Raw genomic sequence first — 22,493 nt, forward strand, 5'->3', positions numbered from 1 at the left:
TCGAAATATAATCATTTAATTAATCTACTTTTATAATTTATTAACCAATGCATATTTTATATAGTAGGTATAGTATAGGTATAGAAACTACTGCTTCATACCGTGAAGAACCTCGTTGTCGACCTCGTTGGCATCGTCTCCCAGCCACTCGATATTTGCGGGTGTGGGAGGAGCTGGTGTCGTGGTGGCTTCCTCGGTTTGCCCAGTGCTCGGGGAAGTGACTCCCTCAGTGGTGGATCTGATTGTGGAGCTGCCGTCCTTCTCGGTGTCCTGGTCTTTGTCCATCTGGGTGTTATCCTTGGGCGGCTTGGGCAGCGTGAGGACATTGACAAAGAGCGTGATCCTTTGGAGGAGCGAGCGTGTCACATCCCTGGCCTTCTCCTCCAGCAGCTTGGCCTCCTTCTCGATGTTCTCGATCCAGGGCTTGGCCTTCTCCAAGGTGCACTGAACGCTGTGCACGAACTTTGTGACCTCGCTGGGGGGCTTTGGGGTCGTTCCCGAATCCGAATACGAATCCGAATCCTCCAGAGACTTGGCCTCCGACCCACAGAGAATGGCCGCTGCCTGCAGCTGGCCGAGGCACAGGCACAAACACAGGCAGCCGACAATGGCAGCGCTGAGGTTCATCTGGGGATTAGTCATCGTCACTGGCGGTATGTGGCAGCTCTGGTCGTAGCGTCGTGGCGATCGTGTGTCGCCGCTGAGACCCCAAACTCGACTGAAACCCGTTTGCAGCCAGGCAAAGCCACTTGACCAAGTTCTGGCCCCTGCCAGCGGCCATCGACCATCGACCATCGAGTGTGGGGTGTGGGGTGTGGGGTGTGGGGTATCTGCAAGATCGGCGAGAAAGTCGTCGAGCAACTGAAATGCATTTCCAACCAGAACTGAGGAGCGAAAGAAGGGAAATGGCAGGTTAAGTGCAAATGGAAATGGAGAAGGGAGAATGTCAGCAGCTGAGAATTCTCCAGAATGTGAAAGAGATTAGACATATGAAATGAGTCACAGTTTCTGCTGATGAATAGTGATGTTTGAACATCTTTGGGGATAACCAGATGAAGAGCAACATCAGCAGGTAGATGCACGAATGAGGGATACCATCCCAGGATGTTGAGGTTTTTCCTTAACTCCCCGTGGATAGAAGGAGCCCGCTGCCTACCTACTCGGGCTCGTATAGTATTGTATAGTCTTTGATAATACGTATGTGTCGTTATGCTGAACAAATTCTGAACCCACAGATAAATACATAAACAAATGGCGGAAATTCCCCTGGAAATTATCTCCCATTGAATGTTTCCGACGAATTTTCACTTTCTCTTTTTATTTATAAAAAAAAAAATAATAATAATAAAAACACACACAGACAAAGGAAATCAAAAAATTAAAAAAAGGTCGCTCACAATGCTTAAAAAATATGTACAAAGGGTCCCGTCCCGTCCCGTCCATGGGTACCCAGAGATGGGTCTACTTCCTCAATTTGCTGCAGTTGCCCAAGGCGTCGAGGATGTGGCCGTGGCCGCATTGCTGTTCGCCTTTGAGGATGTCCGGGTTTATGACCTCGACGTTGGCGAGGAAGCCGCGGTCTTTGCTCATCTCCTCGACGGAGTCCTTGGAGAGCTTCTCGCGGAAGCCGTCGAAGCGCTCCTTGATGTCGCTGCCCAGGACCTTGGCTTTCTCGCCCAGCTTTTGGGCGCCCTCCTTCAGCTCGGTGCCCAGATCCTTGGCCTTCGCGCCCAGCTTCTTCGCCCCCTCCTTGATGTGGCAACCGAAGTTCTTGAAGAAGTCCCGAACCTCGTGCTCGCTGCTGCCACTCCCGCCCGAAATCTCCGAGATCTTCTCATTCAGATCGCTCAAGCCGGGCACCTTGTCCTCGCAATCGAAGAGCCCCGCCCGGGTCGGAGTCGGGGCGGTAGCTCCCAAAAGGAGCAACACCAGCAGCAGGGATCCTTGCAGGTGATTCATTTTATAATTTGATTTGATTTGGATTTGGGTTTTGTATTTTGTTTGCAGATTCCTTTGGCGTTTGGGCACCAGACTGAACCTCAGCGTTGACTCGACTCGTTCGCACTGACCTGGGGCTCCTCGATCGCCAGGCAATTTATTCAGTCGCCTCCGACTCCGACGAGCGGTTGCCTTTTGTTCGACATCGCGCGTCACTTGCTCGCATTTTCTCGATTCCATGCCCCGATCCATTCCCCGCCAGTAATTCAATTTGCGACAGAAGCAACAATCATAATGCCAGATCGTGCCCAATTGTGACTTGATTTAAGCATCAACAAAGGGGGAAAAGCACAAAGAACGAGCAAAGATACTTGTACGAGAGACCCTTGAAGCAAGAACCCCGAAAATACGCAGATACTTTCGACTTTTCCAGCGACTGGGCACACTGCTGTCAAGGCTGTCCTGACAAAAAGATTGCCCCCCATCCCCATCTCCAACGCCAAGCCCAGTTCTCTCGGGATCATCCATCGCTAGCGCATGTTCAAGGCGTGTTTTCGACTATTCGTACGAGTAGCCGGAAGCACTGACTAATATGAGTATACGAGTACGATTACGAGTACTATATATAGTCCACAGACTGTAAGTACGAGATGCGTTCAATTGGTATAGTCTCTCATCTTGGCGGGAAATGAATTGACCCACAATGGCGGGGCACAGCGTCGATTATATAACAATTGGCCACAGCAAAAGGGGGAATCCATTGAAGAACTTCTAGAGAATGCTTAGAATTTGATAGGCTGAATGCGAATTTGCATATGATACGACAGAATCGCACGATTTAGATACAGATGTTCAGATATGTGCGATGGGAGGTCAAGAGGGAACAACTGATTCATCAGGCATATAAGAAAGAATAGATATATGAATGATGTATTCTATTCGTCACAACATCAAAACAAACAGCTACTGATGAATCATTATTTGATAATGGGTAATGCATGCATTTTATAAGATATCCAGAGGTTTCAGAGCCAGTTTTTTGATTCAGAATGGAATACAATCAAAACAAAATGAAGATATACATATATACATAAATTATAGGACCAATAGATAGATATCGAATCGATGGGATAAATTAAGGGTTCATTTACCCATAGAAATCTCTTGCGTTGATGAAGGTAATCGATATATGACAGAAAGGAACGTTTGATACCGATACCAAAGTGCGACAAGAGTGAACGATTTATGTAGAAAATCTACCGCTGAAGTTTTATCTATAACGTTAATAAAAGATGTTTCGATTGATCCCGATGCCCATATAGATTCATTAGATCGTCAGCTCGATCGCATCTCGCTTAGGACAGACACTGACTTCCGTCATTGCTATTTTATTGAGTTCGTTCTCTCTGGCATTTCGCGCTTAATTATAAAATTTCGCTGGGCCTTAAATGGCGCACGTCAAGGAAGATACTCGGATGTGGCGGCGAATGACTTCCGTGTGGATTAGCGTGAATTCCAAACGCTTTCGTCATCGAAAGGCCCAATATTGCCATCGTCTGGATCAGTGTCGAAGTCGTCCTCCTCATCCGGGACGTCTGTGGCGCCTTCGTCCGCATCCGCATTGGTGCCCGTGTCGTCATCGCCCTTTTCGTCTCCATCCATATAGTCGTCATCCTCTTCGGGAAGATGGTAGTCAGCCTCTGTGGTCGTCTGCTCCTCCACCACCTCCTCCACCTCCTCGGGATCCGTCAGCTCGGGCAGTAGTGGCAAATCCGTGGTGGTTGTGGTGGTGGCTAGTGTGGTTCTGCTCGTTGTGGTGGTGGCTGGTGTGGTGCTTCTCGTTGTGGTGGTGGCACGTGTGGTGCTTCGTGGCGGTGGCTGTGTGCCAGTCGCTGCTGTCTTGCCTGGAAAAGGGTAACCGCCTTAGCCGAGAGTTGATTGCCTCGCTCCGCACTCCACTTACAATCATCTGCTGTGGGGTCAAAGTCGCAGCGGATCCGCCGATCCATGGAGTCACCGCTGATCGGTGTCGTGGAGGGCGCTTGCGGTGCTGGAATCGCGCCGAGGTCCTGGCCTGTTGAGGGGGCAACAAAATGTTTGGTACTTTGCCGATCCCAGCACTTCTGATTCTGATTCTCTAGAACACTCACATTCACTGCGTTGGGGCTCGAAGTCGCAACGCATGCGCCTATCCATCTCCTCTTCGCTGATTGGGTGTGTCACCACCTTCTTGGGCCGCCGCACGAAGTACACGTTCTTCACCTCGACAATATCCAGATCGGGGTCGTAGCGTGCCACCCGTCGGCGCACGTATCGCCTGTGGGGCTCGTCCGGCAGTGGGACGGAGCGGGCCTCAAGCAGCTCCAGGCTGCCGCAGCCAATTATCACCAAGAGGATGATGGCCAGGGATCTATTCATGGCGTTGTCTTCCACTCAACTACTCAATTGCCCAAGTCGGAGGAGCTGTTCGAGCTGCGAAGAATCTGTGGCGGAAGCTTATCAATCGCGATAACCCTTCGCTCCGACCTTGGCTTTTTCCGAGAGCAGCCGAGCAACTGTCAGTGAGAGGCAGCGGATGGCAGCGGGAGGCACCGAGAGGCGAGTGTGGGGCAAGTTTGTGGCATACTCCCGGGCTGTTGCCGTTAATTGCCGCTCACGCCTCATGACGATGCATCAATGTCGGCGGCTACATAAATTAGATTTCCTCGTGCCAGCCAACAAATTGGCCGCAAACATAATTGCCACGCCCCCTTTCCCCCCATCCGCATTGCAATGCCAAACACGTCATGCCACAGAGGTTGGAGCGGCACAGCACCCTACTGCATTTCGGGCGAGTCCATGGGCTCGCGACCAGGCGAATTAGAGTGCATTTTCAGGCAGAGTTACATTCGATAAAAAATCGAGGCCTAAAATCTATTTTGAATGGCCAATCGGCCAATCAGCTTTCGAGTGCATAATCCACGGATGACTATGGATATCGGACGGTCCCAAAAATAGTACACAATGGATGAACGGCGAGTGCCAGCATTCCCGCGCAACACCCTTTGGGTAATCGATAGCCATTCGATAGCTCAAGTGCCCGCCCAGCTGACTCATCCACAAGTGTCAAGACCTCAAGTCCCCCACCCCCATTCTGTTTGCCGCCCATCGATAAGCCCAAACGGGCCAATTTGTTTCTGATGAAAAATATGCGAAATGTCGTTTTCCCCATACATAAGTACATATGTTCGTTCCTGGCTTTTCTTTTTCGTTTTCCATTTTAGTTGTCGTTTTTCCTTTGCATTTTGCTTTTTGGTTTTCGGTTTTTCTTGTTATTTCTGCTTCTGTTTGTTTGTCATTTTTCAATGGCAGAATGTCGGCAATGGGAAGAGAGCGTCGAGCAAATTAGCCGACCGACCGACCGACCGACCAACCGACCGACGGATGCCACATATGTACATATGTTCAGGCATTTCCCAATAACATAACAGAAAATATCTGTGTGTGTTTTCCTCGGTTTGGGGGCTGTGTGTGTGTGGACAGGGAGATGGACATGAGCGGGGGGGATAGCGAGGGATGTGCTTCAGAATAGATAAACAAAAAGGAAAATATTTCAACGGCCCCGCATGAACGAAGAAAATCACACAGCAATTTCTGTACAAAAATTCACTTCGTTTGTGAGAGCGTGAAATATGCAAAAATCAAGAAGGAATACAAATAACACTATGATACGAAACCATAAGATACCCATTGCACAGGCAATCTCTTTCTCGAGAGAAGGTTTACAGAGAGAAGATGGCAGCCCTGTCGGCGTTTTGTGTGCTTGGCTGTGGCAACCATGAAATACGATTACCCATAAACCTTACAATTTTCTTCGTTTGGCTGGAAGAATTATCCAATTTCGATGGGGCTTACAGGGATTAGAAGATAATATCTACTCTCAAAGAAAACAAAAACAGAGAATGATTTGAATATGCCAAAAAGTAATTGGAAAACACTTTGTCTATTATTGTAAATATTTAAATCTAGGTGTACGTTTTATTTCTCTGAGTGTAAATGTATCTACAATCCAGACAAACTTGATATATTTTTGTATCTTTAAGGTTCCTTAATTCTCTAAGAACTATCTTGAGTACATCTTCTTGGACGATTACCCCCCACGCATATACCCCTTTGAGTACCGTGTATATTGAATATGATCAGCCAGGGGTGGGGTTGGGTGGTTGGGGAGCTATGAGTTGTGGGGGGGAGGAGGGAAAACTGTTTGGTTTCTTCGGGCCAGAGATGCGGCCAAGCCGAACAGTTGGCAACGAATCGTGTTAGCGGGCGGACAAAAGCGGAGCTGGCAGCGATCTCAGCTGATCGCAGGGCACACAGAAAAGAGCGAGACGGACGTTAGATATCCGCATAAGAAAGAGAGAGAGTGCGAGAGCGAGAGAGAGAGTCAACAGAATTCTCTGTTTTGGTTCGCGTTGTGCGGCAGCGAAAAGTGGCACAGTGGCACGCACTTAAATGTCACTTGGTGGAGGCCTGTGGGGCGTAAGGCAGGGGCAGTGGCAGGGGCAGGGGCAGGGGTAGGGGCGTCAACTGGGAACTGGGAATGGGAGCTGCGATCATCTAGATCAGGGAGCGATTCCACCTAAAAATAGATGGAGGGAGGAACATGAAAGAGAACGAAGCCAAGTGAGTGAATGCAAGGAAAAAGCCAAAAATAATTGAAAGCGTGGGCAGGAGGACAGTGAAATCCACATAAAAAGAACACACACAGAGAACAAGCGAGAAAAGTACAGGCCAATATAAAAGGAAAACAAAATTCGAATTTGAAATTCTTCAAAAAACAAAAGCCAAAACTTAAAAACTCCAAAAAAGAAAAACAAAATCAAGTGCCAAAGTAGTGCCCCCCCAAAAAGACTGATCCACCCATCGAGTGTCCACTGTGAACACATAGTTGGGATAAACAATAAATTGGCCAGAGGCCAACCAAAAGAAGCAACGAAGCAGCGAAGCAACGAAGAAGCGAAGATCAGAGCCAGCGGAAGATCAAACAGTCAACAGACAGCCAACAGGTGGAAGGAAGACCCCTAGACGTATCCGAATCCCCCTCTCGAGAGAGTTCCAGTCCATGCCTTGGGATGTCCCAGTCCCAGTCCCCAGATGAGGAGCAGGAACAGGCAGAGGAGGCCGATGCCGGTCCGCTGGCAAATCTGCTCAGCCTCCAGTTACGCAAGCCCCCGCACTGGAACTGGGAGCTGAGCACCTCCCGCAGTTGCAGCAACATCGCCCTGCCACGCATCCTGCTGTACGACCACACGGGCGCCCTTCTAGTCGACGCCCACAGCGGCAGCGAGCAGACCTATCGATCCACCGATCCGCCACAGGGACAGCGAGAGTCGCAGAGGATCCGCCGCAAGAGGTCGGCCACATCGAATCTGAGCGGCTGCCTGGCACGCGACTTCCATGGCCTGCATATCGCCGAGGCCACGCCCAGTCCGAGCAGGAGCAGGAGCCGGGAGCATTCTCACATGGGCAGCGGAAGTTGCATTGAGATCAACACCCACGAGCTGCCCAACTGGGAGCCCGGCAGTGGCAGTGGCTGGGGCAGCGGCAGCGGCAGCTCCCGTCGCTCCAGCTCGCTGCGGGGCGTCCGATTCCTGGAGTCCCCCAAGCCGCTCGTCGAGCAGGAGGAGGAGGTGGAGGTGGAGCTACCCGTGTATCCAACGCCGCCGTCCACATCCACGACCACCATGACCACCACCACGGCGAACTCGTCGTCGTCAGGGCCGCGAGAGAAGCGGCGCTACCGGCGCTCCCACAGCTCCATTTTGGAGCGGTTCAGCCTCTCGCGTGGGCGCCACTCATCGCCGGAGTACGCCCAGGAGCAGGACGTGGAGAGGGCGCCGCGCTACTATCTGCGGACCAGCAAGGCGGGCACCCTGGTCATCCGGGAGGAGAGCTTCAGCCGGATGCGACAGCGCCGCCGCAGGCCGCCAAAGCACTCGTCCAGCGAGAACATCCTCCAGGAGCGTTCGGAGAGTGCCCAGAGTGCCGTGCAGGTCACGACACGGAGGCGCCATCAGGAGGCGGCGGCAGCGGCAGCGGCTGCCATCTCCACCTCTGAGGAGGAGGAGCAGCGGGAGGAGAAGCCCCGTCACAGCCACGGGCGACAGTCGCGCGGCAGACGAACGCAGCGCAGCTGCATCAAGGATGTGGCCCAGGGTAAGTCGAAGAAAAGGATTCACCCCTGATCCGATACAGCTAATCCGGAACGGAACCTTCCTCTAATCAAACAGAGCTCATCACGGTCGATCCCGATAATTGTGTCTATCGTGCGGCGCCGGGCGCCACAGCACGCTAGAAAAAGGAAAGCACGGAAGAAGGTCGTCCACAATGAACGAAGGGAGAGAGAGAGAGAGAGAAAGAAAAAGAGAGAGTATGGAAAAAAGTAGAAAAAAAAACTAGAGTTCCTCCTTGTGATGTAAGTCGATAAAGATGTACACTAGATGAATAAAAAATGCAATATATATAAAACAACATCAATGAGCTAATCAACACTGGTTCTAGAAAAGAATAGAATTCCATTCCATTCCATGAAATTTGTAAGCATAAAGCAGCACTTGATAAATCCTAGAATTATACAAAGGCTCTTTATAACGAGGAAAGCATAACGAGTATTCCACAACTAGTATCTCATAGCGAGTATCTCACAAAGATACCCGAGATCAATTATCTTGCAACGAGTGTCCCACAACGAGTATAATCTATACGTCTATATGCTTGTCATTCAAAGTGCAGGCATGTATTTTGATCGCAGCTGTGGGAGGTAGAGTATTCAAAAGGTATCATCATCAATTCTTTTACCATCGCCGCCCAATGGCATGCCACAAATGAGTTGGATGATGATATTCTGTAGCAACCAGAGAGATACGTGATAGCCAGAGAGTGGGCAGTAGACCCTAATCAGAGCTGATAAGCTCTGGATCGCCGGGGCATGGCGCACGGCACACGGCACATGGCACATGGCGCTCGGTCGCGAGTTGGGCGCTCAGTCCAATAGAGGCATTTGGAACGAGATGCGACTGCTACTGCTGCCGGCCGGGGTGCTCGTGCTCCTGCTGTTCCTGCTCCGACTGCCCCTGCACGGGGACGGAGCGGGTCGGGTGATATACTTTAACCAGCTGAAAGAGAACCAGACCCTCCAGGCGGGCAAGAATGCGACGGACAGGCTCGGCAAGGGCATGCTCTTCGATGTGGGACGGGGCAACTGCCATCGAGGGTACATGCACGATCATCATGGCCGCTGTCGGAGGGTGAGTGTCTTCCTTGAGGATACTGGACAGTAGATAGGTTGAATCGAATCGAATCTTTCGCTTGCAGATTGTCTAGGCCCATGCCCAAATCAGTGATGTCTACGCCTTATTTTTATTGTTTTTGTTTTGTGTAGAGATTAAAGTGAAAAGAAATGAAAATCCAATACAAAACGCTTTCATAAACAAAGATACAGATAAGACCCCAATAAACAGGAAGCCGCCCAAAAGTATGCCGGAACTTGTGTGGAGACTGTAATGAAAATTAAAATTACCCTAGGTTGAGCGATCCATAGAGGGGATCCACTCCACTTACTCCACTCCACGGACCTTGACCCCAGAAGCGGAGGCGGCGCCAGCTGCGTCACATCACGTGCAATTATGATGAAATTATGGCAGATACGGGACGTGAAAAAGTGCCCCAGATAGGAAGATACATTACGACCCACAAGATACAACTCGACAACAGATAATGGAGTACTGTCCCGTCGTCTGACTCATCTGGCTATTAATGGGGCCCTACCATACCCCACCGAAACGGCAACGATGGGTTTTGCAGTCATATTTTCGGGAAATTTCAGGTACCTCCGATAAAGACGGCAAAAGGCCGTTTGCCGCATGCCGTAATATATTGAACCGTGACGTTGAGGCCGTCATCGTTTTCCACCTGGGAGACAGCGTGAGTGGGGAAGACCATCAGCCATCAGGCCATGCGACGAGCAACGTCTGCCCCCTAATCGCTGTCGATTGTGTGTGGAGTCGCGTGGTCGTGCCCCACCGAATTATACAGAATTTCGCATGGCTCACGAGCATTACCTGGCTAAAATTCCAAACGAAATTGGCCCCGCGAATCGCACCAATTGCCAGTATCTAGTAGCTTCAGTATCTCCTCCTTCGGATCTTCAAGACAAAAATAGCGAAGCAATTAACCCATTCACTTACTCAGTTTTAAAAATAACAATCTATCAGCCCCCCCGCCCCACCGGATGACGTTCAAATCTTAGGGGTTTTATTCTATGAAACTTTGATTTGTGATTTATTTTGTTTGGTCATTTTTTCTTCATGAATTATGAATTAACCTTATTAATTTTTAATATTATATTTTATTTTTTACAAATCTTGAGTTACTTTTTCTTTCTCTAAATCTTCTTTATTTTATTAATGAATTTTAATGTTTGTAGGCTTCAAGAATTCCCAGAAAGCAAGAAAAAATCCCCGCAGATATTAACCCATAACAATCCTCTGCTTTGAGTGGGTTAAGGCGACCCAGTCGCGTCTCGGGCCACGTCCTATGCAAATGCATTAGGCGGGGGGGCTGACTAGTTGACGGGCTGACAGGCTAACGATAGTGTGATATTATCACCTCCCGCGCACGGTCTGATATAGCCAGTCGGCAACTAGTCTTAGACTTATCTGTATCTGTATCTTCGGAGGGAATTGGTGTGGGTGTGGGTGTGGGTCTGGTGAAACACTCAATTACACAGATTGCAAATGACAGGGAGGACGGAGCACAGTTCGGCCAGATAAGATTCGCCCAAAAGCGCTTACAGGGTGTCCGGGCGAGTGAGGCTCCCACAAGGTATGGCAGTGGTGGGTGGCTGGGTTTTGGGGTTTGAAGGAGCACCCTGTTGGGGTTTTATCAATTCAATGAAAACGAAAAAGACAAGCGAACCGCACTTAAGAAGTGCTACCTCCGAATCATATATAATCAGTTAACTGCCGGCATTTGAGCACGCCAGTTAGAGGATTGCTACGGTTGGCTCATATCAATCCATTTTTGTCTCGTTTTCGTTCTCGTTCTCGTCATTCGGATTCGCATTCGGATTCGGATTCGGATTCGCTATCTCTCGGAGATTCCCCCAGAACGAGGTCGATATGTCGCTGCAACGCTGCAACGTCCATCAGCTGCTCCTGTATTCGGTCTGCCTGCTCGCGGTGATCGTGTTTTGTGCCCCGGCGGGTAGCGAGTCGCGTCGCGTGATCTTCTTGGCCCCCAATGGCATCCATCGCGGACAGATCTTGGCCACGCATGGCATGGAGAAGCCCTGCCCGCAGTGTCATATGCACGATCATCGCGGCAATTGTCGTCGCATCATTTCGTACAATGCAGGTGAATATTACGTATACGTAGCCGTCGAGTGCGTCATTGCCTCGCCATCGCCGGTCATGGAATCGACGCGGAGATGTCAACCCGTCAACCTGTCGAGCGCCAACCGCTTTTAGATTACTACTCGAAAAATTGCTTTCGTATCTATTATTTCTGTCTCTGTCTTGCAGATGGCGTGCGCTGCTGAGGAGGGAAAGAGCCAGTGAAAGCGTCCAAAATGAAAAAAAACCAAACCAAAACCAAAATCAAAACCAAACCAATCCATCGAAACGAATCTCCAACTCTCTCAAAACAACAGCATTATTCGTGCTCTATTTATTTATGTTATTTATCTGCCTCGCACTCGATCTAGAATTCGCCCTATTTTACAACCAAAATACACATACTTACTACAACATATATAATAATAAATACAAATATCTATACTTGAATAAAACCCAGTGTGTGCGTCTTATTTTTTTTTGTTTTAATTTAATTTTTGTGAATTGTGGATTGGAATTCGGCTGCGGCTGCGGCTGCCACTCGTCGTCTCGTCGTGGCACTGCAATTGCTGCCAGTTAATTACAGATAAATTCACACAAAACATCGATGCATCGCAAACGCAATTCTGGAAATATCAAACCCGCCCCCTCCCATTGTTGTGCATTCCATGGACGATTGTGGACACAAGTGTGATGCATAAATTTGCATATCATTCACCATTCACTTGGATGACATCGGAATTCGATGGCAGTTTCATGAACTCTCTCATCGCTTTAGAGTCCCGTCCCTCTATCTTATCAATTAAAAACCCATTACGCATGGGCTTTCCAGGCCTCGGCTTTCGACACTGGCATGTTCTGGGGCTGGTCTAAAGGTGTCAATGATATCAGCTTCTTAAGTGGAATCGGAAATATTTGATTTTCCAATTATAATGCCGACTTGGCTTAAACGCTTTCCGCATATAAGGGCTGCATGCCGTTTTATCTGGGAGTTCCTTCTACTCCTCGAGTCCAGTGTCCCCAAATGGCCGATGGGGCGACTCGAAACGATGAGAAGGATGAGATGAAGGGTGAGACTATCGAAAGAGCATTCAAGCGTTCGAAATTTGTAGGACTTACTCCGAGCAAATTCAGAATCTTATTTTACGAAGTCAAAGAAAATCGTCTCCGCCTTTTAATATTTTAACCGAATAAAGTCCGAACTTACTCCATTTGGCAAAAATTTGTTCCCAATTTAAAAAAATAAACTCAGAACTTAGACCAAAATTTACTCCGAAATGTTCGAAAATCTACTCGGAACTTAAAACGTTGCCTTAGACCAAATTTACTCCGAACTTCACTAAATTTTACTAAGAATCTAAAAAAATAACTCTAAACTTAGTTCAAATTTACTCCGAAATTTATCAAAATCTACTCCGAATTTTAATCAAATGAACTCCGCTTTTGGACCACATTTACTAATAAATTCACTTAAATTTACACAGAATTTGAAACAAATAAACTTTTCTTTGTAATAATAATGGTCTGTTTCGTAGTAAATGGGGGATCTACTCGACAAACATATCTTAGGCATTTGTCTAAGATCGTAAATCGAATTTACGCGGAAGGTTGTCGAAATCGAATCCGAATCTACCAGAAGCTACGATCTAATCAGTGTGTGAGTGTGGTGTAACTGCCGGCGGACTAGCGACAGGCCCGGCCCGCTCTATCGATCACTTGAACGTGCCAAAAAAGATTCAGGCCAAAACCCTACCCTCCGACAAGGCGACGACTAGATCCGCATGAAACTTTGGACCCCGACGCATTATTGGACATGCTACGTCAGAGGTAGGGGCAGGGCTGGGGCTGGGACTGGGACTGCGGCTGCGGCTGGGGCTGAGCATGTAATCGAATGGGGTGGGGGGGGTGGACTGACTTCTAGTGACTGTTTCATCAGCGTGCAGGTGATTCGGCTTCGAATCGGATTCATCAAACGACCTTATCGACATGTCACACACTCGGAGACAATTAGTGAATGAAAAACTCTCATTTCACAAGCGTGCAAAATGCTATTCAGAGGTACATACTATACATGCTCGTACATCAGAGCGTCGTGTTGTGGAGGTCCGAAACAACTGGTCGACATTCTACATTCTACATTCATTCAACAACTGAATGGCATGGCATAACTTCAGGCTGAGGAATGGGGTATGGCATCGGGGAATCGTTTTCGTTTTCTTCAGACCGGATGGGAGGCGTCACTGATAAGAGGGGCGGAGACACGACGCGTTCGTTGCTCAGTGATCCACCGCATGACGAAGTCCTAACAGCCCCAGCCAACTTCTGCCGAACAGCGACACATGGCAGCGGAATGTGCGTCGAGCGACTTCGTCATCGTGCGAGAGATGGGTAAGGGACGAAAATAGCCACCAGGGGCACCGCTTGGCAGTCTACAGAGACAGAGACGGAGACGGAGAGACCGAGAGACGGAGAGACCGAGAGCCCAGTCCAAAGACCCGAAGCCCAGACCGTAGACAATGTTTTTATATAGCAATGGGCCGACATACTCGTACAATAGATATTTGTATATTCCAATGGGGAATAAACGGCCTGGAGCCGCACTGCCAGCAGAGGCTATCTTATCGGTGGGCTGTGGAATGCCTTTAGGGGGGCTTATCTTATCGATTTGTGTGCGGCGGTCGCCGTCTTGGGCTATCGACACTGAATATCGACAGGCGCAACATCGGGAAACGCGCCCAGTCATAAAAGCGGTGCGCTAGCGTAACAATCTCCAAGCCAGCAACCGCGCGTGCCTTCAAAAAATCCCACAAAAAAAGACAGAAGTACGACCAGACTTCGAATAGAACCTATTGGAAAGTTCAATCAAATCTCGCCGAGAAATGAAGCTGCAACGTCTCTTGCTCACAGCTGTGCTGATACTCTGCCTCATCCTGGCGCAGCACGACCGGACCACGGAGGCCCGCCGTCTGATCTTCTTCAATCCGCACAGCCGCACCCTCCACAGCCAGCTGCTCGTCTCGCGGAAACTTCCGCGGCCCTGTCCCGCCGGCAAGATGCGGGACCATCGGGACCGCTGTCGTCGAGCACTGATCTTTGGCCGCAGCACCTGAGAGGGAGGACCCCAACGCCAACCACAAAATCTCCTTGTCTATTGTTATTAATTTAAAATCTTTTTTTGAGTTATTTGTAAGCTAATTTATTGCCCCCGCTCTTAGAAGTAGTTGCATAGGTTTATTCCGATATTTATTACGTTATTTATTTGTAGCTGGTTACGAAATAGTCGCTAAATATACACACGTACGTACATTCAACGCACAATAAACTAAAATCGAGGTAAAGATACGACACGATACGAGTACATTGTGTGGAAATTTTAGAGCCTCCATTAAATGGAATCATCATCATCAATCGCTAAAAGATAGCTTAATTTGTACTTCATGTTAAATGAAATTTAAAAAAACTAAACCACAACTAAGGAATCATCTTTGAATCAAAAGCATGAAAGCTCAATGAGAGGACTTTCCTTGACTGTAGTTTGTATACATAAGTATAGGGAAAGTGATAATGTCTTAGAGTTTTAGAAGAATTTAGAGGAATGAAATCCAAATCTTGTTTTGTGGTAATTTAATATTAATTTCATTTTTGTGTACATTCTACACAACTCATGGAGCTTGCCACCGATCAAGATCTGATGGCGAACTCAGAGGCATCCCGCTCTCCCTCGGCTTGTTGGGTAAGTCCCGCACGTCTCTGTGTGGTGTGTGCTGTCCCAGTGCCCAGTTCCATAGTGTACATTGGGTGAGCCATCAATATACTTTTGCGTGTCATGAGCAAAGAAATTTAATCTACGGTTAGATTGCGATCCGAACCTGCCCGGCCCGATATGGGGAGGCCGACACACAACATGTTTGACAAATTGCCCCGGGCGGAAATCAGTGACGTGAGCGATGACACCATGACGTCGCACGGAATTTAGCAGATAGACAACAACACAACGAAAAAAACAGAAGAAAATATACGAGTATAGCCTGAGGGAATCCCCAGGAAGAACTAAATGCGATTCGCTCGAATGGTCTGCTCGATCCAGTCCATGTGGCTGCTGATCCTCGTGTAGACGCCGGAGAACTCCGTCTGGCCGCACTCCTCGCGCCCGAACGAGACGACTCCCGCGAGATAGACGAAGCGATCCCGCTGCGGTGTGCTGGCCTCGACGGTGAGCGGTCCGCCGGAGTCGCCGTTGCAGGAGTCAACTCCAATGCCGCCGCTGGCACACAGCTGGCTGTCGTTCAGTACTTGGCCGTCCTTCCTGAAGGCCGCCTGGCACTGGTCGAGGGGCTGCACAATGAGCATGGCCTTCCGTTTGAAGTTGCTCGACTCGCTGTTTTCCGTGCGTCCCCAGCCGGAGACGTCGACGGCGGAGCCCACCAGCTGGTTGGCCAGTGGCCCGCGTACCGGCGGCAAGCAGACGGGCTCCACGTGCTGCATCTGCAACCAATTGACGGGCCTGGCCAGGCGCAGCAGGGCGATGTCGTTGGTCAGATTCTTGACGGAGAACTGCTCGTGCGGCAGGATGCGATCGATGCTCACCCGGATATGGGGGGGCACGCACTCCCGCCTGCCGTTCAAGTTCGTTATGCAGTCAGGATCGGTGGCCTTGTTCCATTCGCCCAGCCGGGCGCCCGTCAGCCGCCGGCCGGGGCCCATGAAGAACACGTGAGTGCAGTGGGCGGCCGTCACCAGCCAGCGCTGGGCAATGAATGCAGCCCCACATACATAGCTCTTATTGCCGCCCTCCTCGGAGTACTCCAGCAGTGTCGTCCAGGGGAACTCGAGGATGCCCGCAACGGAGCCGCCGAACACTCGGGAAGCGAAGGCCGTGCCGCAGTATGGATACTGGGGCAACTGATCCGGGCTGGTGGGTGGTCGCGGCGGCAATGTATTCGGTGGGGGGGCTGCTTGCAGTCTCAGCAAGGGTCGCTCCGTGGTTGTGGTGCTTCCGCTGTTGTTGTTGCTGCTGTTCTTGTTGTTGATGCGTATCCCCAGAGCGGGTATGATGTTGCTCTCTCGCGGACAGCATACCTGAATGTAGGAGGACGTCATACATATATCTATACCATCGTGGTATCCATATATAACCATATAACTTACCAAATCGGGTCTCTGCCGGGAGTAGCATTGTCGCTTGCTGGAGGCATCCAGCTTGTCCACATCGTAGAAGTCACAGTTGCCGGGATCGACGCATGTGCCACGGCCAAAGTCCGCCGTGTGGCAGTTCCCAAAGTGAGTCATTGTCCCTGGACAATGGAGGTGCAAGCAAAGTTTAGCAGAGTAGGATCATCCGTAGAGGCCCAGCCAATCACTTACTTTCCCAACGCTGGGCGAAAGCCTGCAGGGCCAGCAGGAGGAGCACCGGCAGCATCCCAGTTCCGTGGAGACGCAGCATTTTCGAGTTTCGTTGAGATTTTACTGTTCTACTGTTTGTTCTGGCGATGTTGTTCTGTTGCTGTTTATACTAGCTGCCGCCTCGGATGCTGATGATCGACTAGTGGCTATCATATCGCAATGCGATTTGCTCGGCTGAGCGGTGCGACGGCCTCGTGCTGTGACCCCCAGCCCCCAACCCGCTGGCCGGTGGCCGCCTGAAGCTTGGCATTTCCACAGATCGCCCCTTGCCGCATTGATCAGCCGATTAGCTTGATCGATACTCATTGATTTCAGCTGTGTGCCAGGGAAAACCCGTTCCAGATTGGCTTCCCACGGCGACTTCCAGTTCCAGCACCAGGTCTCGCTTCCAGCTGCCTGCTGCCTTCCATTGCTCGTACAATAATTATTCAGCTACGTATTCATTCTACATTCAATACACACATACTAAGTACTGGCACATAAATGCGTACATATATATTCCCGTACATGCTTATATGTATGTATGTATGAACAGCAGATTGCTGTTAATTTCGTTGCAGTTTTCTGTTATCAGGCCATAAAGTGTGCGAATAACATTCGTCGACTGGAAAGTAGCTCGAGTGAGTGAAATTCTAGTCTTGTCTCTAGTCTAATCTACTACTCTACTCTAGTCACTTATGACTGATTTCATAAATATACATATGCATTGATAATTATTCCCAGACATTTTGCCGTTGGCCCAACGCCGCAACCAGTTCTACGGCTATACGGTTCTCCAGTTGTGGCATTTCCAAAACCACCCATTTGAAAAACACCGACGAAGCAGATGCAAAACCCAGCCACACATCGCCCAACGCTTATCGATATCATTATTATTATAACGCAAGTAATTATGCATGTATTTGTCGGGAATTTGTAGAATAAAGGCAAGCAGTAGTCTTTAAGGGAAAGAGAGAGAGAGATACTACAATTATAAAGTACTCGGTGACGAAGAAAACTGCTCAAGATGAATTCAGTAATAAGGTGACGTCTTTAACACATCTGCTCTCTTTCGAGGACCATTCGCTAGTCGGATGCAGGAATCTATCTCTTTCTAGCGCTTAATCTTCTAAGCGCCGAGAGAGAGTGGCATGGTATTGCTGGTGCTGAAACCGCAACTGCAATGCGAGGAGTGACGCTCGTTCGTTACCCTCCGCCACTGCAAAAGGAAGAGTGTGTGAGACAAAGAGAGAGAAAGAGGATGGGTAGGCTCTCGGACGGCGTTGAGTAGACACTGCAATTTCATTTGTTCCTTCTGCCTATAATAATTATCCGATCTGATCCAGATTCGGCAATCTGCTGGATATAGTCATCCTTAACGATTGAAATGAAGTTTCGGATCGAACGCGAATTGGAAGGTACATATGTACATATATGTATCTATAGAGGACATAGGGCCAGTCGCAGGAGCTGGTGCAGTCACAGGGCGAAAGCAAAAAGCGCACACGGAACAAGAGTTTCAAGTTTTCCCAGAGAAGGAAAAGCTGCTCTCCATTTGGAAGCGAAGGTTTTCTTGTTGTTGCAAGACATCGCCATTTTGCATAAATGCAAAATATTTAAGACTAGGAAAATCCAACTGCTGCACTGCACGGCCAGAGTCGGTGTCCGGGGAAAGTCGAATCTTTGTTACCCCTTGAATGATTGCAAGCGTGTTCCAAGCAACATTTCAGCTACTATTTAATGACGTAATTTCATGGAGAGAATCTATCAAATTCCGTATACATATGTAGTATTTCGCCATTTCATTGAATCCTTCTGCCTGATTTGAGTGCCAGGACACACAAGTCGAATCTGGGACGATGGCTGGACCCCGGCCTTTCTTGGCTGTTTCCTGTTGACTGTTGCGCCATGTCTTTCCTTTTCTTTTATGACTATTTTTTCAGAGCACACAAAAGTTTGTCCAGAGCTTTGACTTTCAGGAGGTTGCTGGTAGGTTGTTAGGTCGGGAGGCTGAGTTCTTCCCTAGGAAGGAAGCCAGCCAAAACTTCCTTGAGGCAGAGCAGAAGTACGAGTATCTGTTGCAGTGTCACCGACTGGAAACGGCCAACGGGTTGACCGGCGGAAGGAGGGCTGGCTGGCGGACGGGTAGACCGATAATGAATAATGTTGCTGGCGATAATGTTGCCGCCTCCGTCAGCAACATGAAACCATTTGAGCATCCTCGAGATGGTGGCGTGACTCACGAGATCCGAGGCGTACTGTCTGTGGAAGGAGCACAAGTGTGATGTATGATAACCTCCATTTTGAACAGCCTGATCCCCGGACGGATCAACGTGAACATCGAGCAATTTCTGGGGGAATCACGCACCCAGCCCTAGCCACAAACCCTTGTGCTGCTGTGTGGCAGGGGCAGAAAGTTCAAGAGAATACTGATAAAATTTCAGCAGAATAATTTCTGCTACAATGACTGTCACTTGCCCCAGTGCTTCCCGTTTCGCCCCACCTTCCCCTTGGCATTCCCTTTCCCCCGCACACCCATAGAACCCATTGGACTTTGGACTTTCTGAATTGATTCATGGCCGGGCCGGGTAACTGTAGCGTGCTTATGAATAACCATTCAGAAATGTCCCCCTCACTGCGGCTGCAAAGTTTCTTCATTTTTTTGTTTATTTTTTTAATTGAAAATTCAAGTCGTCATCGTTCGGTCAGGGGCAGGGCACGGCCGGGCCGGGCCGGGAAGGGGAAAGCCATTGAGGGAAACACTTTTATCGCCACATAAACGAAAGTCGAACAATCGGAGTGAAATGCAAACAAAAAACGAATGAAAAGCTGTCTTTAAATACCCTTGCGGATCGATCATGTAAGAAATCCCATTGGCACAAGCTTAGATCTGGAATCGACGGACTTGTCTGATTATTTGTAGAACCCATTGCAGGGGTATAGGGCTCAGGTCGCACAAAAATGCGAATAAATAAAAGTTTCCAATTCACTTGAAGTCAACGTGCAATATTTATGCTCGACTGCGCGTCGGCGAATGGAATGGAATGGAATGGAATGGAATGGAAGGGCATTCCCGGGGATAAGCACCCGAAATTCTGGCTTGAGAGGATACATCCGTCTTGGTGCGGGGTAGGGAGGAATCGGTGGCAGCATAAAGAGCGCGAACAAAGGCGGAGTAAAACGGTGAATGTTTATCGCACGCTAATCACAAATCGCAAATCGCAAATCGGAAATACGATTATTTTTTGCACAGAGCACACAAGCACACACTCAGAGGCTGCGCTGCAGAGGGCGACGGGGGTAGGCACTACCACACGTGAGTACCAGGCAGGTGGAGGAGCATCTGATGCGGTCAGAGGCTTAGTCTGAGGGGGGCGGCCCCAGAGTTGAAGGAAATCAGACCTTACACATTCATACGTATACGAAATTTTTTTGAACAAAACTTCTATTTTTTTCAAACAAAAGTAGTAATCTTTTTTTATATTTCTTTACCAAACCGTAAATAAGCAGAATGGCTATTCTAAGCGATGTTCATATAGACGCACTACTGTACAACATATTGCCCTGCCCAAGGCCAAGGTGCCAGTCAACGAGGTGACAAACGAAACGGACGAATTATACTCACTATCGTTGCTCAGGACTACGTCACCAAATGCCGATACACTCTGGCAATTGGCTGCTGAACACCTGAAAATGAAATTTCGGGTATTCCCTAGGAAACTAAAAGTATCTGCCTATCCTGCATGTCGAACATATAATTATATGCTCCCTTACGATAGTTGCCTTTTAAAATGAAAGAAAGCAGGGAGAAGCCAGGGCCTTACCATTTTTATAATATGCCTTGCCTTGCACACAGCAATAGATGCCGTCACCCTTACAAATCAATTGGTTAGAGGGAGATGACTACAGTAAGCCATGGATCACATGTGAGTTTTTAGTGAGTATGTGTAATTAGACAGCTGGCAAAAGGCATAAGCGGGACATCAGGTTTTTTTTTTTCAGTCCAGTTGGCATCTGAGAGAAATTGGCGAAGCTTTTTGGTCCAGAAAATAAGGTACTTATCTATAATTGAAATTTGCAAACAGTTCTGATATTTATTATATAAATCTAGTTAGTTAGCAAAGGAAATAATAGAATCCCTTACAATGGACAATTCTGATGACATGAAAAAAGCAGCAGCTGCAACTAACGAATCTGTCGAAAAGGTAGATGCCGTCGGCGAAATGGAAAAATCTACTGGAATTCCAGAGTCGGCTGGATTTTCAGAATCTGGTGTCAAAGTGGATGATTTTATATTGGATTATGTACAGCTATACACCGTATTGCCGGGCTTTCCCCGCTGGATCACCAGAACCCGTGATGCTCTGCCGATGGCGTTCTGGGATCTTCATAAATACTTGGACCGTTTAGTGGAGGCTTACATATCATACGACACCATTCTACGCGGCTATCTGGTGTCATTGAACGGCAATCTTGACCTTGTGTTAAGCAATTGCTATGAGGATTACTACTACTATAAGTCTCAGTATTACGTGGGCGTCGTGCACCTCGAGGGCAAGCACCTTAAATTCATTAGAGAGATCGACTAATGTCGTGTGCCTGATGATATCAATATGAAACTAATTAAAGAGAATAACCTTTAGACCGCACTTATTTTCTTTTTCGTTTCTTTTCGTTTCTTTTCGTTTCTTTTTCGTCTTCTCATTCTATGTGCTTTGTTGGTATTCTTGTTCTGCTTTTGCGGACACACGCACACACACAGAGCAAAACAAGCGTGTCTCGTGGTGTTGCAGCCCTGGACTAGAGCGAGATAACCATAGTGTCTCTCTGCATGCGTGTAAGAGTATTGGTGGAACGACGAGACGGCAAGGCATGACATATTCAAGCACACAGTCCAAAGGCAGCGACGCATCACGGCGATTAGAGGAAGATGACACAATGTTGTTCCACATATCGTAGAACAAACGATGTAAATATTTGCTATAAACCCAAAATATCACCCATACCCATACCTTTCGCATACTATTTATAAGTCTGCGGAAAATGTGGGGGCTACGCCTCTGTCAACCGTTTAAACACGAGGGCACACAAACATTTCAATTGTCAACAATGTGCTCAAATGTGAATGCATCAGCAGCCACTGAAACCACCCACCCCCGCTCCACTTTCCCCGCTGGGATGGATGGGAAGGTGGGGCACGGTTAAGACTCGCTTCATGCGAGCATTTTATGTGTGCTTTGTGCATAAAACGCGAATCCCGAAATTGATTTCGCTTCGATTTAAATAGACATGACTCCCCGCTGATTCTATGGGGAGACCTCTGGGTGGGTGGGTCTCTTATGGGTCTTCCCACGCGACGACGCGACGTCAAGAGCCGCGCACACGAGGCGCACACAGGCGGGCGGGCAATCCTCCATCCATTCGACAATTGTATGGCAAGTAAAAGTAAAAGTGTGCATGAAACGACAGGCAGGCAGTCAGGCAGTCAGGCAGCAAGGGCCGAATAAATAAGCCAAATAAACAGGCAGACTGGGGTTAAGGCTAAGAGGTGTCTAAGAAGGCGGAACGGCGAATGTCTCACGGAGCTCATTTAACGGCGAGGCCCCCAGGCGATATTTATGTGCTCCGTCGTCAAGTTCTTTATTCTGTTTTTCACCTTCCAGGAACCCCCGTCTCCACCCCTATGCCCTGTTCCACGGCCTCTGTGCGTGTGTAAAATAATGAGTCATAAAATTAAATTTCATTCCCAACGCGATCAGGGGCTTAAGTTCGATTTGGCTTTAACAGCAAGTCCCCAGAGAA

General features: G+C 48.6%; 9 protein-coding genes across 11 annotated transcripts; 5 read left to right on the forward strand and 4 right to left on the reverse strand.

Annotated features, from left to right (window-relative positions):
• Positions 1-19: 19 nt before the first annotated feature.
• Positions 20-725, reverse strand: LOC108151018. Its single transcript, XM_017279381.2, has one exon. It carries the CDS (start codon positions 640-642, stop codon positions 88-90), a length of 555 nt encoding a protein of 184 aa, XP_017134870.1. The 5' UTR covers positions 643-725; the 3' UTR covers positions 20-87.
• Positions 726-1,330: 605 nt separating this feature from the next.
• Positions 1,331-2,077, reverse strand: LOC108151237. The gene has a single exon (XM_017279740.2). It carries the CDS (start codon positions 1,957-1,959, stop codon positions 1,462-1,464), a length of 498 nt encoding a protein of 165 aa, XP_017135229.1. The 5' UTR covers positions 1,960-2,077; the 3' UTR covers positions 1,331-1,461.
• Positions 2,078-3,287: 1,210 nt separating this feature from the next.
• Positions 3,288-4,384, reverse strand: LOC108165243. 2 transcript variants are annotated; one of them, XM_033399071.1, is made up of 3 exons: positions 4,089-4,384; positions 3,902-4,012; positions 3,288-3,860 (listed from the first exon to the last, which is right to left on the reverse strand). In XM_033399071.1, exons 1-3 carry the CDS (start codon positions 4,354-4,356, stop codon positions 3,442-3,444), a joined length of 798 nt encoding a protein of 265 aa, XP_033254962.1. In that variant the 5' UTR covers positions 4,357-4,384; the 3' UTR covers positions 3,288-3,441. The 2 variants fall into 2 exon arrangements, with proteins under 2 accessions (XP_033254962.1, XP_017156773.1); XM_017301284.2 differs by having other exon boundaries at positions 3,288-3,842; positions 4,089-4,383.
• Positions 4,385-6,223: 1,839 nt separating this feature from the next.
• LOC108165126 (GRB10-interacting GYF protein 2) lies at positions 6,224-8,454 on the forward strand. Its single transcript, XM_017301190.2, has 2 exons — positions 6,224-8,133; positions 8,208-8,454. The coding sequence occupies exons 1-2, from the start codon at positions 7,050-7,052 to the stop codon at positions 8,270-8,272; spliced, it is 1,149 nt and encodes a 382-aa protein (XP_017156679.1). The 5' UTR covers positions 6,224-7,049; the 3' UTR covers positions 8,273-8,454.
• A 464-nt stretch (positions 8,455-8,918) lies between these two features.
• LOC108151079 lies at positions 8,919-9,462 on the forward strand. Its single transcript, XM_017279465.2, has 2 exons — positions 8,919-9,224; positions 9,292-9,462. The coding sequence occupies exons 1-2, from the start codon at positions 8,934-8,936 to the stop codon at positions 9,298-9,300; spliced, it is 300 nt and encodes a 99-aa protein (XP_017134954.1). The 5' UTR covers positions 8,919-8,933; the 3' UTR covers positions 9,301-9,462.
• A 1,008-nt stretch (positions 9,463-10,470) lies between these two features.
• LOC108165029 lies at positions 10,471-11,769 on the forward strand. Its single transcript, XM_017301066.2, has 2 exons — positions 10,471-11,331; positions 11,499-11,769. The coding sequence occupies exons 1-2, from the start codon at positions 11,097-11,099 to the stop codon at positions 11,513-11,515; spliced, it is 252 nt and encodes an 83-aa protein (XP_017156555.1). The 5' UTR covers positions 10,471-11,096; the 3' UTR covers positions 11,516-11,769.
• Positions 11,770-14,041: 2,272 nt separating this feature from the next.
• On the forward strand, positions 14,042-14,654 carry LOC108165030. The gene has a single exon (XM_017301067.2). It carries the CDS (start codon positions 14,189-14,191, stop codon positions 14,417-14,419), a length of 231 nt encoding a protein of 76 aa, XP_017156556.1. The 5' UTR covers positions 14,042-14,188; the 3' UTR covers positions 14,420-14,654.
• A 256-nt stretch (positions 14,655-14,910) lies between these two features.
• Positions 14,911-16,867, reverse strand: LOC108165028 (serine protease easter). The gene is made up of 3 exons (XM_017301065.2): positions 16,674-16,867; positions 16,458-16,603; positions 14,911-16,388 (listed from the first exon to the last, which is right to left on the reverse strand). The coding sequence occupies exons 1-3, from the start codon at positions 16,750-16,752 to the stop codon at positions 15,360-15,362; spliced, it is 1,254 nt and encodes a 417-aa protein (XP_017156554.1). The 5' UTR covers positions 16,753-16,867; the 3' UTR covers positions 14,911-15,359.
• Positions 16,868-20,648: 3,781 nt separating this feature from the next.
• On the forward strand, positions 20,649-21,334 carry LOC108165154. 2 transcript variants are annotated; one of them, XM_017301224.2, is made up of 2 exons: positions 20,649-20,745; positions 20,803-21,334. In XM_017301224.2, the coding sequence occupies exon 2, from the start codon at positions 20,837-20,839 to the stop codon at positions 21,278-21,280; it is 444 nt and encodes a 147-aa protein (XP_017156713.1). In that variant the 5' UTR covers positions 20,649-20,745; positions 20,803-20,836; the 3' UTR covers positions 21,281-21,334. The 2 variants fall into 2 exon arrangements, with proteins under 2 accessions (XP_017156713.1, XP_017156721.1); XM_017301232.2 differs by having other exon boundaries at positions 20,654-20,745; positions 20,807-21,334.
• The last annotated feature ends 1,159 nt before the right edge of the window (positions 21,335-22,493 follow it).

The sequence above is a fragment of the Drosophila miranda genome, chromosome XL (assembly GCF_003369915.1).
Source record: "Drosophila miranda strain MSH22 chromosome XL, D.miranda_PacBio2.1, whole genome shotgun sequence".
Lineage (NCBI taxonomy): Eukaryota > Metazoa > Arthropoda > Insecta > Diptera > Drosophilidae > Drosophila > Drosophila miranda.